Below are 13,048 nucleotides of genomic sequence, written 5' to 3'. Positions count from 1 at the left end.
GGGCCCGCATAGATAAGATTATAGTAAGATGTGACGCAGCGATGCCAGCTGGCGCGAGCAGCCTGTCTGCGATGAGCATGTCCCCTTTAACAGCACAGCTTCCTAGCCTGCAGCCGGCTCCTGCAGTTGGTATGCTTTTGCTAAGGATCATATGTGAGAGCAATGTTGTTGTTGCTTCGATGATGGTAAAGACATGGTCTGCCAGTCATATAATAACAGTTAAAATATTCTATGAACTTTCTAACTGCATTAGCTTTTGTTGATGTTACTGCCGGGTTATGTTTGATGGTTGTTATTTTTCCGCTGCAAAATTGTTATTAATGCTAAAGCTGTCACTGCACTTACGATTCACGTTTCAATGTTATTGTCAAACGACATTTTTTTGTTATGGTTAATGACGGTCACGTGCTTCCGCTTTGTGGAATCAATATTATAAATCGCTCATCTAAAGACGTTACGAACATATTTCCGTTTAATCTCAGCCACTAAGGAATTGTGTTCGATTATTTACAGATTATACCACTACCCATAATACTGTTCAAATAGATACCTCAGATTTTCCACTATCGCAACTGGTGAAACGGGAAGAGTGATCCCTGAACACTGCAACAGTAAAAATTGTTTGGAAAGTTTAGACACGATACTTCCAGATCGACAAGGCTGAGTTTAATGTCTACCGACCGCCAGCGCGCGGAGCCTGACGTTGCCAGCAACGAAACGCGGTAGAACGGAGGACGCCAGCGGACCCGAACGCTCGCGGTTGTCAGCGATAGAGCGCGACATGGGTGCTCATAGAATAGGTCGCTACGATTGAGAGGCATTAATCGTTGTCCACGGCCAGGCTCGGAAAATCTCACAATTCAGCATAAACTAGCATTTTTAGTAAGCGAATTTAACTTTTTTTAAGAGAGGAGAGAGGATGTGGGCCGCGGAGGGCTAGACATTTTTAAAGCAGCGAAATATCAGCAGTGGACAATTGTCAGTGACATCTCCGTACAAGGGAGACGGAGATATCTTTTTTTAAATGATGTGGAATTTTCATAGAGTCGCGGTTCACGATGAATAATGCCATTATAATATAGTTATGAGGAATTGACATTTCTTTTAACATTATTTTGGTTTCGAGTCACGCGGATTCGAAATGGTCGCAGCTAATTACTGAAGCAATCGAAAAATCATTCAAATATTAAAAACTTGTCATTTTTTAAAAAGCCAAGACAAAAAAAGACCATGAACTACTACACCGAAATTTCATACCATACGTGTCTTCAGTTCTAAATTTCCAAATAGACTTTACAATAAATAAATCCAGAAAATCCAGAATAAACAATAAATCCAGAAATGTTTTGTTTTATGCTTGTCATTTCAACGCGATTTTAGTCAGTATTGGTGCTACAGGCGCAGATTCCCCCTATAGCAGCACCTGCCCAACTCACTGGCCGGGCAAGTTGGACAATGGACAACATGATTACTGTGGTAGGTACCAATATAAAATGTTTTCACGTTTTTATTAATCGCAAATTAATACACACCGATAAATATCAACAAGAAGTCAACATAAGGTGTATCGATGCAAATGAGAATAGAGAACAATAGAACCTCATGTTTTGAACGCGGGCAACTCATTTTAGAAAAGATATTAGAGTTATAATGCGATTTAACACAAGATCTACATTGCAAAAAATAGTGAAGAACAAAAACTAAAAAGCAAACTGCTTAAAATTTTTTGAACCGTAATTAGCAAGTTTATACCCAAGTGATTGCTTATTTTTTAGTCAACAGAATCGAAGTTTGAAAGACAACATATGTAGACGAAGCTTGATACTCACCAGCGGCGTACGGGCGGTATCCAGCATACGGCGCCTGACACAACAAGCAGCACTTCGCCCCCATATTTAGATATTGTTCTCAACCTCAAACTTGTACAATTAAGTTTCAAGTGCAACAACTATGGAGGTTTTATGCCTCCGAGGTATAATATTGGTCACCATTAACCCAGCTTCAATACAATATACTAGAAGTCCCATTTAGTTAATTTCTAAATAAGGTAATTTTAGAAACTAAATTTCCACGAACTAATCCTTAAGCAGGTTATTTTTTATCGCCTGAACTCTCATTTATTCACTTCAACAGGATATTTGAAACGGTGTTGAAGTACGAAAATACGATTTTAATTACTGTACAATTTTCATGTACAAAAATGAAAATTGCAGTTGAATCCTACTTACAAAAAAATTATCGCAATGAGATCTCAGCAGAAGATTTAGTTAAGTTATAAAATAAATTTTCCACTGTAGGTTAGTTAGAACTAACTAATTTTGTAAGTCAGTTAGAATTAATATTTTATTTTCTATGTGAAACGAAAAAGGGAAAGGAAATGCATCATACCAGAATAAGAGATAAAGTCAAAAGTTCTTACAAAATAATATATTTTGTAACTCTTTACTTCGAACCAATTTTCTAGGTAAGTTTTTTGAAAATTTCCTAAATATCTTACATTAAATTGTTTTGATTCGCCTCAACAAGTGCTATGATTCGCGCAGTGTAGTTCAGTCCAGTAGAAATTTATTTCAAGCAATTGTCGCAACTAGCTTTTAGAAATAGCTCGATCATCGAGTGTGAAAGCATAAGGTTTGATTGTAATAATCATTGGCAGCCTCACACAATGTTTGCAGATAATACATTATCAAAAAATTAACGATTTTCAGAATGTAGACATTAAATAAACTGCCGCCAACCAACAACCCTTAAACATATAGGTAACCAAGCTACGTCAACGCGACGGTAGCAGAGGCCAGCGCCATGAAAATTGCGTTATACCTCGATCAAGAACTTGGAATTTTACTCGCCAATTGAGTACACAAGCGTTAGAATCAAACAGAAAAAATAACAACAGTCCCAACAGGATAGCGGTCATGGCTGCAATAATTATCATGTCGCAAATAACTTTCCGCACAAATATTTAGAAGCTGTAATGAAGTCTATCAATGGCGTAAACTATGTTCTGCATCAACAAGGACGTACAACACAATGGCCACCACAACAACGTTGACCACGCTGACAAGACCAAGCGTTTCACTGCGAGTTTCGGAAAATTGGACAATGTGTCAGAACAAAGGCACCGGTGGCACAAACTAGACGACACAAGCCTTATTTCGAAGCTAATTACTAGCGCTGTAGAATGTAGAGACACGTTCCGCCTACTATTGTCCATATAAGGGCTGTGTTCATGTGCTAATATCACGAGAAAATATGTACGGCCTATTGAGCGGCAAGCATTTCTACTAAATTAGAGCAGATAGACAAATCATTAATTATTCTAGTTAATTTGCGTGTGACTGGAATAAAAAGAAAATTTCATTAGACGAATGAATATTTATCCTTTTTGAAAAAAAAAACAGCTCTCACTTGGGATTTAATGCCAAAATTACTCGTATTCGCCAGAACAGAAAAGAAAAAATTATTACAAATCTTTCTTAATTTTCATCCCAGCTGGAATTTAATACAAGACTTACAAAAATTCGACGCAGGACGAGATGACTCGCGTGCTCCAATTGCAATTAAGGCCAGAATTTAATGAAGGGTGCGCATCAGCTCACCAACGATATTATACAGCGGAATTTAATGAAGCGTTGAGACCTAACAAAAATTGAGTAGGATTTGTCACCGGAATGAGTGTCACCGCATGAACTTAGTTGGCCAGGAGAGTGGTGACTATAACGCGCACTGTTTTCGCCGTCCTTCAACAACATAGGCAGCAGGAAGATTTTCACTGTCTGCACCACCGCTTCACATGGCAACGAATACCTCAAAAATAATCCATTCCAGTGCATGCTGTGAACCTTTGTTCGCTGAAGAACCTTTGTGAAAGTTGAGAATCAAAAAAGTTGGCAAACGCGAAAAATCTCGCAGTATTTTCGAATTATCAAGAGTTTGTTAATACGTAAAAAGACGCGGCATTAATACATATTCGCAGTGCTGGAAATGAAGTTTCAAATTTGAACGTAACTGCATTGCAAACTCGATTTGTGATGCTTATTATCCACAAAATATCTCACACATGTAATTCATTACCAATTGAAATAAAAATTTTATATCATCAAGTTTCGCAGAACGTATAAGCGCAGCTTTAGAGATACCTTCCCTAATGTTTCTCAGTTACACGGAGCGTCTTAATTAGGACTCTTCAGAATTTAGTCCCCGTTATATTAAAATGAATCGCGACTTAGGTTAAATTGACTGCGAATGACATTCTTGAACAGCAATGGGAATCCCGCGAGAATGCGGTCATAGCCCAATAAATAAACACGCGCTATATGTACGACAGGTCGCACTACAAAAGATACACGACACTGCCGTGACGGAACACGTCTTACCACAAGCGAGAAATTCAAGCCTTGCAACGAAGCCAGGAGATCCAGAACATGATAAGTCTTCTCTTGATTGCGCGTTGAATTTCAAAGTTGAATAAAAACTTCTTCGCTTTTAAATAACATGGCAAAAATCAAATGGAAAATTCGAATAAAGTGAGAAGATGCACTGTGATGCCAAATATGCAACCGTAATAACAATATATAAAATAAAAACGAAATGATAAAAAACGGCAATCACAAAAGTGCAAAATACTATAGCGTCCGCTTGCTTTGGCTGTCTGTGTGTCACTGATAGCTGTCGTATCCTACTCACATGAATGCAGGACGACCTCAATAAAAATGTTCGTTATTGTCTCATAATTGCCACATTAGATAGTAGAAAATTGCGAAGAATTTTTCCTCTACCATTTATCTATCAAATACCAACATCTAATACAATGGAAGTTTTCTAATCAATTTGCGAATCCAGGAGTACAGTGATTTGAGGGAATCACTCGAAGTATTGATTGTTTCGTATTTGAAATAAAATTAAATATAGTTCGGAACATAAACTAATTTGTCTTGGTGAATCTAATATTAAAACTTTTCGTCGTCGAAAAGTATCGTCGTATATTGTTTCGAAATATATTAGAAATTAATATTTTAGAAATTAATATATCATTTTCGCCACAAATAACAAACGACCAAAAATAAACTAAGCCGGTGAAGAAAAGTGAAAGTTCGCAACCCAGTATAAGTGGCACCGCCCCATTCTATGCAGCATTGACACACGGGTGTTTTACAAACAATTTATCGCAAATACAACGGTAATTTCTTACAAATGAAAGGTGGATTATTGAATTTTAAGATGCAACCCGAATTCTAACAGTGAATATAAGTCACACCTCACCATCAAGCGAATCCCCTATCACGCCCGCACGAGAGAAATCAATTAAGGAAGGGATCGTAGCCTCAAAGGATTGACGATTCGACCCTTTTATCCTTTTTATGAAGTGTAAAATTATATCATGGCGGAACCTGCTGTTCTCGACTACAAAAATTTAGCCCTTTGCAAACAAAATATAGGCAGGGGCAACATGGTAGCATAGCAATCAGGATAGTTACGGAAGAATCGATAGAGCAACAATCGATAGAGTTCAAGGTTTTGATCGTCATATTGAAAATTTGCATACATTTACCGTAAAGTCCAAGCAAGTAACTAAACTACATTTGCCTCATTACGAACAAAACTAAATAGAAAATATTGTATTGAATGAAACATCTATTGAAAATCATAGTTGTGGATCCAAATACTTTCGGGAAGACGGAAAAAAACTGTATTAAAAAATTAACACACAAATTTCTACATCTCAAATGCGACGAAACGCTACTAAGTACGGAAGGTGCCAGTAAGCATCATGTTTGTTAATTTATATCAGAAAATAGTCACGAATCCATTTCATGCCTGATACAACACATGGCACGCCACTCTATGCATATCAACGTATCAGAGCTCAAGAAATTTACGCCTCTCTTTGTATTGGCTGCCACCGACCTTGAATGGGCGAGAAAATGCTTCATAAACTCCATTATTTTCTATTCAGAAGGTGGAATATGAAAGAAATAGGTAAAAGATTTAAAATAAAAACCGTGAGCTAACGCTTGATAAGATGTACGAACGGAAATTAAGCCCTGAGGCCCCTGACTCTTTAAACCTACCTCAAAACTTTATCAGCCGGCCAGACGGCAATCGTATATGTATAAACATCGTGAGTTTTTTTACATGAAAAAAATCCTTTCTCAAAATCAACTTAGAGGAAGGTATTAATTTCAGCAATGCAACAAGTAAAAGCTGACGCGCCAATGTTAAGAAGAAGCAGTTCAATCATGGGGACGCATCATGAAATTCCTAGGAAAACTCAAGAAGTAAAGTCGTATACGGTCGCAATGTAAACAAGCAAGTTTAGGTCGGACGAAAGATGATCACCAGCCGAATGAAATTGTCTCAATAAAATACAGGCTCAAATTGCGAAATAAACACATAACTTGAACTGATAGGCAGAGCTGAAGTAAGGCAAGTACCGTTAGGATATATGTCATGATGAAGCTCATCACGCAAGCAGGTTTCGAAGCGCTGAACCGAACACGCTGCAGCTACAAAAGCAGCTGCGACATTCAGCAGAAGAGGCTCGCTGCTGGCGTATTGACCCAAGGCTAGTAAGTGACCCTGCTAAGTATTTCTCACGACTATCTTTCTGCAAAAAAATACCTCATCGCACTCTCGCTTCACAAAGTTTAAGCTTGTCAGGCCTATATTTCATTTCTCGAATTTGCAATTTTTAAAGGTTTGTCATTTTAATTTCGAATAGGTATTTTGATATAAATGATGTTTTTGCACGATTTGACAGCAATAGTGCATATTAATGTATAAACCGAAGTAAACAGTCTTACGCAGGCGCATAGAATATTTGCCGATGAATGGTTTATAATACATGGGCATCGCACCCATTCATAACGGTGCTCAGCAGCGGGGATTGAGAGCTACGCAGACGCACACCTCACCGCGGCCAAGTCGCTACTGACGGCAGCTGTCTGCACTCTGCTGTGGCTGCAGCTTCGCGTTTGGCGTTCCGCGACTTACGCATACCGAAAATGCATGCTGAAACTCACTTCTTAATTCCATTCAAGAATAAATAATTATTCCAAAAGATGAATCCCACCTCTTAAAAATTGGACTAACAGTATAGTACAATAACGTTGTTTTTTTTATCAAAAAAATCCTGATGACTTAGAAAATCAAGAATTGACACTGCGGGTGAAAAATCGGGAAATGGTAGGGGCAACTCATTTGTTCAAAAGTAAAATCAAATGAAACTAGTAGAAAATATTATAATGCATCAAGAGGGCACAGAAAACTTGCACGACGGAAGCACTCAATTTTGTTACCACAGTGAGCATAATTCGACTTTACAGAAAAATATCAGATTAAGAAAGAATAATTCCCCTGCACATGGAATAAAGAGTGCTAGTGAAAAATATTGAACATAAAATTCAAAATAAACTAAACACGCAGAGATGAGGAGTCCTAGAAGTGTACCGTGAATATCGCAAAGAAATGACAACCAAACATCACTCGAATATAAAGCAACCTAGACTGAAATTCATTAAAATCAAGCATAAAAAATAATAAAACAACTAGTAGTGTACAGAGCTGAAGCCACAATTGACGTGCAGACTGCATAATAAGGACGGGAGGTGAGCACTGAGGTGAGGTGCAGCCAAGTAATATTGTGTCACGGTGATCGTAAACTAGCTTATCATCAAGCAAACTAGAGAGAGCCACAAGATCAGATAAATTGGATCGTTTTCAGCTGCAAATTTAACGAAACTACGTGCTGTACAATTCAAAGTTTGTCACGGCAACGTTGGACAGTGTGCGCCTTCTTCTTCCACCCTCACGCACTCGTCATGCAGTCTGCAGTTATTTTGTGATACGGGGAACAAGTGATGAACTTACCTGCTTGATCAGGGTTGGTAGCGAGTCCTTCCCTGGCCAACTCAGATTCGCAGCTCTCTTGGTGCTCGGTTGAATTATTTGCGTAGGTACGTGAAACGTCTTCAAGGCGTTTCGCGTTATTACTAAGTATATTCGGCCTCTCATCCCTTTGTGATTGACTAATCTCTTCCTCTGTTCGATCGTTAAAGCCATCCGTTTTTGGTTGGATTGTTGACTTTTGATCGTAAGTTGTTATTTGGCTGCTCGAAGTAGGTGTTAAAGTCTGGACAGGATGATTTGTTTCGACTGTGTCCGTAGCTTGTTCGTCTAGGAGAGATGAGAGGCCTTCGTCTAAAAACTGATTGACGCTATTTACGTCGTTAACATCGCTTGCTGAGGAATCTAGAGGTTTGGTGAACTTTTCTTCCATGGGATCCCATTCGTAACCTTCCAGGTACGTCACACCACGACGCGTTCTCTCGAGTGTCTCATGAGCACCCGGGGGCTTGGGAATAGGATTTATTAAACCTTCACGATAATCGACTCGATACTCGTTCATGTTTTGTTGAGAACGCTTGTGTAAAGTTCCTCTGCGATCTTCGGTAACATCCGGAGGCACCTGCTCTGTAAATGAGGGCAATTCTGAGGGAAGGATAGGACCCCTTTTATTTTCATCCAAGGTTTCCAAAGATTTCGTGTGCCGAAGTGAAGCTCTCCTTAACTGGTTCCGCCACTCTTGATCGTCTTCCCAGTTGCTAGCAGCTTCTGTCGCTTCCAGAAAACTCATATCATGATTCAATTCACTGCCCATGTCTTGTTGGCGAGGCGATAATCGTCTAGGATCATTAGACGTTCGAGACTCAGCTCGACGCGCATCTCCAAAGATTGATGAGCGAGATGGGTTACTCTCTAAACGAGAAGTTTCTTTTTCGTGATAGCTAGTGTGAAACTTGGCCAGTTCTTGATTCGACTGATACGACAAATGACTAGTAACGCTTAAACATCTCTGCTGTACTTGCTTTTCTGGGTATACTTTCGACTCTGTTTCAACGGAGGGTAATGGTTCTTGGCTGCGAGAGTTGTTTTCATCCATTAGTCCCTCCAACGAACGGGTACGACGATGCACGTATTGAGAGGTAATGGGGTCGGCTTTAGAGAATAAAGTGGTAGAATAAATATTACGAGAATCCACTTCAAAGTTTGAGGTCTGACCACGCTTCAAAAGTTGAGAAACAATTTCAGTTTCAGGTGTTGTAACGAGATGGCCTGAATTCTTCTCAAATATTTGAGCAGAAGCTCTCAGTTCAGAAACAAGATTACGCTGATCTGAGATGGAGGACATTCCAATGTGGTTGACTTTCCTTCCGATGTCCTGGCGTTTATTGTGGTCCATGTCTCTTTGATTATTCAACTGACCTATTCGAGCTCTAGGGGAAACTGCTACTGGATGAACAGAATCAGGGGAATCTCTGATAACATCCGAGTAATAATACGGAGCAGATCTGGGACTCGTATCACTAGGGTTCGATGTCGTGGAGAGATCACGTACGTGTACATTCTTCTCACTCCGAGGAAGATTTTTACTGTAAGTATTAGAATGCTTAAAATCAGGACTCTCAGTTACATGATCTTTAGACTCAGTCATATCGTTGATATTTTTGTCGCCTAAAACCGACAAGTTGTTGGCACCCATCGCAGGGAAGTTTTGATACACCACTCCACTCCACTGCTGGTCATAATGAGACGCAATTTCTGTCTCCCTGTCAACAACGCGATCGATATTTCGAGGTGCTTCTTCGAATAAACCGTCCACTGGTTTGGAAACTTGACGCTGATTTTTGTTCGAGGTATTAGGAAGATTTCGAGGAGAGTCAAAACTGCGAACATGAGATTCGATCTTGCATGATGATCCAGAACGAGGAATAGCAGGATTTTCTAAATGGGGATTGTGTTTAGCAGGAGACGGCATCGTTTCAAACGAAACGTTACTGTTAGCTCGGCTGTGTTCATGATATCTTGAGTCTATTTCAGGGTAGGCAGCCGACACAGGATATTGATCTTCCGATCCTAGAATAAAACTATCAAAGTTTTGCGAGCCAAAATGCTCTTCAGAATAGGGTGTTTTAGAAAAGTTCGACATATCAGGACCAACAGGGTTAACAAAATTTGAAGATTCATGCATTATGTAATTGGCGGGAACAAATGTTGGTTGTTCTTCTTTCACGAGTCGTTTTCCTGAACGAGATGATCGTGAGGCATTGAGAGCATTTCGCAAATGAGGCGGTGGCTCTGGCGTAGCCAGATTATCATAATCAAGACCGACTTTCGAATCGTGGTCGAGTTCATCTAAAGGAGGCGGACTCGTGGGAATAGGAGGAGGCGAAACTAAATCGGAGTCAGAGGAGTCATGCCCTTCAGGATCACTGCTTGGTTCTGCTCCGTTCAGGTAATAAGAAGCTGGACGGAAAGTATCGGAAAGACTGAATCTTTTGTTCCTTGGAAAATCTATTGAATCCAAGTCTTTCGATGCTTCGTCGTCCGCGTCTGATGAGCGATCAGAAGGAATAGTCATAGCTGACCTCCCTTTTTTAGGATTAGAAGATGGAGCAACTGCAAACTTTGAATTTTTGTACTTATCGTCATAAGATACTTCGGGGGGGTCCGGTTTTTCTTCAAGAATACCAGCTGGTCGACAGCCAGGCAGCTCCATATAAATTGATTCATAATGAGAAGCTGCTCTGTAAATGTATTCATAATGCTGGGTCTCATCTTGGTCGCCTATCTCATAATACCGTGGACTCTCTACAGGCTGCGATGCGGCAAACTTGTTCGAATCACGTTGGTACGAAGTGGCTGGATTCTGGACAGGAGGAGCAAGGAGTTGGCGCTGGCCACGTTTAGGAACATCGCCATTCATCTCAATATAAGTGTGCTCTTCGAACTCACCAGCAGCATCAATTGGCACGTACGTCGACGGTTCTGGGGTCAGTTGATGCTTGCTACTCAAGCTGCTAGAGGAGCTCGCTGGAGCTGTGGCTCCAGATAACGGTTTCCTGGGTGGGCTCATGGGTAAGTAATTTTCCTCCGGAACAACAGGATAATGGCAGGCCGAATTTGTCATTGAGGCGTTCGTGGGCGGAAGAGGAGCATTTTCTGAAGGGGCGTCACCTAGAGAAGCTTCAGAATTAGCACGGCATTCCATCACATTATTCAGAGCACAAGGGTTATTAACGTACATTTGTTCTTCTATCTCTGCAGTTACTCTGTAATTACTCGGAGTACTTTTAGTGCGAGGAGGCTCCGCAGGAAGATATTCCCTGCGAGCTGGAGGAGAAGGATTAGTGTTCATTTCAACAGGTCCATGCCTTTCCTTTGTCCCATGAAGTAATAATTCCGCTTCAGTTCGACTTGGCGGCCCACAGTCAGAAAACATATGCATATTACTGTGAGGTTTCCTCTTCGGCAAATGGGTTTGATTGACTATTACTTTTTCTGGTTTTGGGTTCGTCTCAAAATTGTCCCGGATAACTTTCGCAACACGGTTTTGACCTCGACCTTCTCGCTCAAGCAACCTATTACAGTGGGCACTGGGAGATGTAGTCTTCGTAGCATTCTCTTCTTCGAATAAGAATCTTCGAAGATTGTTCCTGCTCAGCCTAGAAAAAACAATATCTTCGGGGCTTTTAGTGTCGTTGACCTCTTCAGGAAGAGAATGATCGGAAATTTTCCCATACTTCTGAACACTTTTAACCTGAGCCTCGTATGCCTTAACTACAGTGCTCTGAGATAAAGCAAACGTTGCATTAAGCGGAGAAACGAAATTTTCTGAATTGTCATCCGCAGGATTGACGTCCTCACATTTAGGCAGACGAGGCGGCGGATGCAAGAGAGAATCATCGACGCTTTTTCTCCTTGAATTAGCGCCCTTGGACAGTTCACTTTCTTCCATTCGGTTAAAAGCTTTTATTCGGTCCTGAACGAGCGTCCTTTGAGCAGCTTCTTGAGTTTCTCTAACAATTTTAGGACTTTCAAGGGACATGCTCGCTGCCGGACATGCATTTTGTCCTGGGGAATTGTTCGAATTCATACTACGCGAAGTATTCCCATCGGCATAAGAAGAATTGGGCTCAAAACCTCCATCGACTGAAAGAGTGTTGGAAAACTTACCCGGGCTCCATGTTTCTGGTCTCAAGGCTTTCTTCGGTCGAATATCTCTCATTTTAACGGGTGTTTCTTCACTCGCGATGAGCTGAGAATCATTAGAACCGTTGTTTATGTCTTTATCTCTTTGATCATTACGAGCGTTATGATCAGGGCGTAAAGTGTCATATCCGCTGTCTGAATATTTAGCGCAATGATCATCAACAGATCTCCTACATCGGTTGAATTTGACATCATTCGAAGGGGATAGGCAGTCTGTACTTGGACTAAGCAAGGTCGAAGAGGAAACAGGAATAAATTTTTCATCGTGAAACCCGGATGCAGTAAGAGCTCCAGCATCAGTATTCAGGTCATCCGAATTGGTCAATAAAAGTATCTCCCTCTCAAGGCTAGAATTGTTGTCAGTGTACACAGCTGTCTCCTGACTACTGTTAAGACACGAATTCTTCACTTCATTTCCGAGATTATCAATAAATATAGGCTCCGCACGAAGACTTGGAGGAACTACTTTATGAGTGTCACCTGACTGACTGTTCGAGTTACCCATCGCCGAGAAGTTCACATAATCAGGTGAGGAAATTCCAACTTTGACCTTTCTCGAGGGCCTTCTGGAAACTTCAGGTTTAGATGACGTGTCTGTTTTCCGTACGTTGATGATTTCCGAAGACGAACTACGACGGGAATTTCGACGAGTTTTTCTTCTTGATCCGCGATCTTCAACATGATCTGTGACCAGAGGAGCATCACGGTGCATCAAACAGTGGTCATTCTGGTTAAGATATTTCTAGTTTATTGTGTAAAAGATGGAGATGGTGAGAATATTTTAGTCGGTCGGTCAGTCAGTTCGTGTAAGTAAGAGTGGTGGCAAGCATTAACATTTTTTTAGACGAGAACGATCTTTTAAATTACATTCAACAGAAATGCAATCACATAGCAAGGTTTGAGTTAACTGGCTGGTGTACCGAAAATTCGTATCAAAATAAAGTTCTCGGGATTGGTTGGTTGTGGAGAACAAAGCAACATGCAGGCTTCTTTAAAG

The 13,048-nt window shown here is 40.5% G+C and overlaps 1 protein-coding gene across 1 annotated transcript in view; it reads right to left on the bottom strand.

The window, feature by feature from the left end:
• Nucleotides 1-13,048, bottom strand: part of LOC108672400 — a 45,177-nt gene that overhangs the window by 18,084 nt on the left and 14,045 nt on the right. Inside the window, exon 6 of the mRNA XM_047882979.1 lies at nt 7,870-12,735. Coding sequence (XP_047738935.1) covers nt 7,870-12,735 — 4,866 coding nt within the window. The remainder of the gene's footprint in view (nt 1-7,869; nt 12,736-13,048) is intronic.

Source organism: Hyalella azteca, unplaced genomic scaffold, assembly GCF_000764305.2.
Source record: "Hyalella azteca isolate HAZT.00-mixed unplaced genomic scaffold, Hazt_2.0.2 contig11722, whole genome shotgun sequence".
Classification (NCBI taxonomy): domain Eukaryota; kingdom Metazoa; phylum Arthropoda; class Malacostraca; order Amphipoda; family Hyalellidae; genus Hyalella; species Hyalella azteca.
Note: the sequence above shows the minus strand (reverse complement) of the source record. Positions and strands in the feature narration are given on the sequence as shown.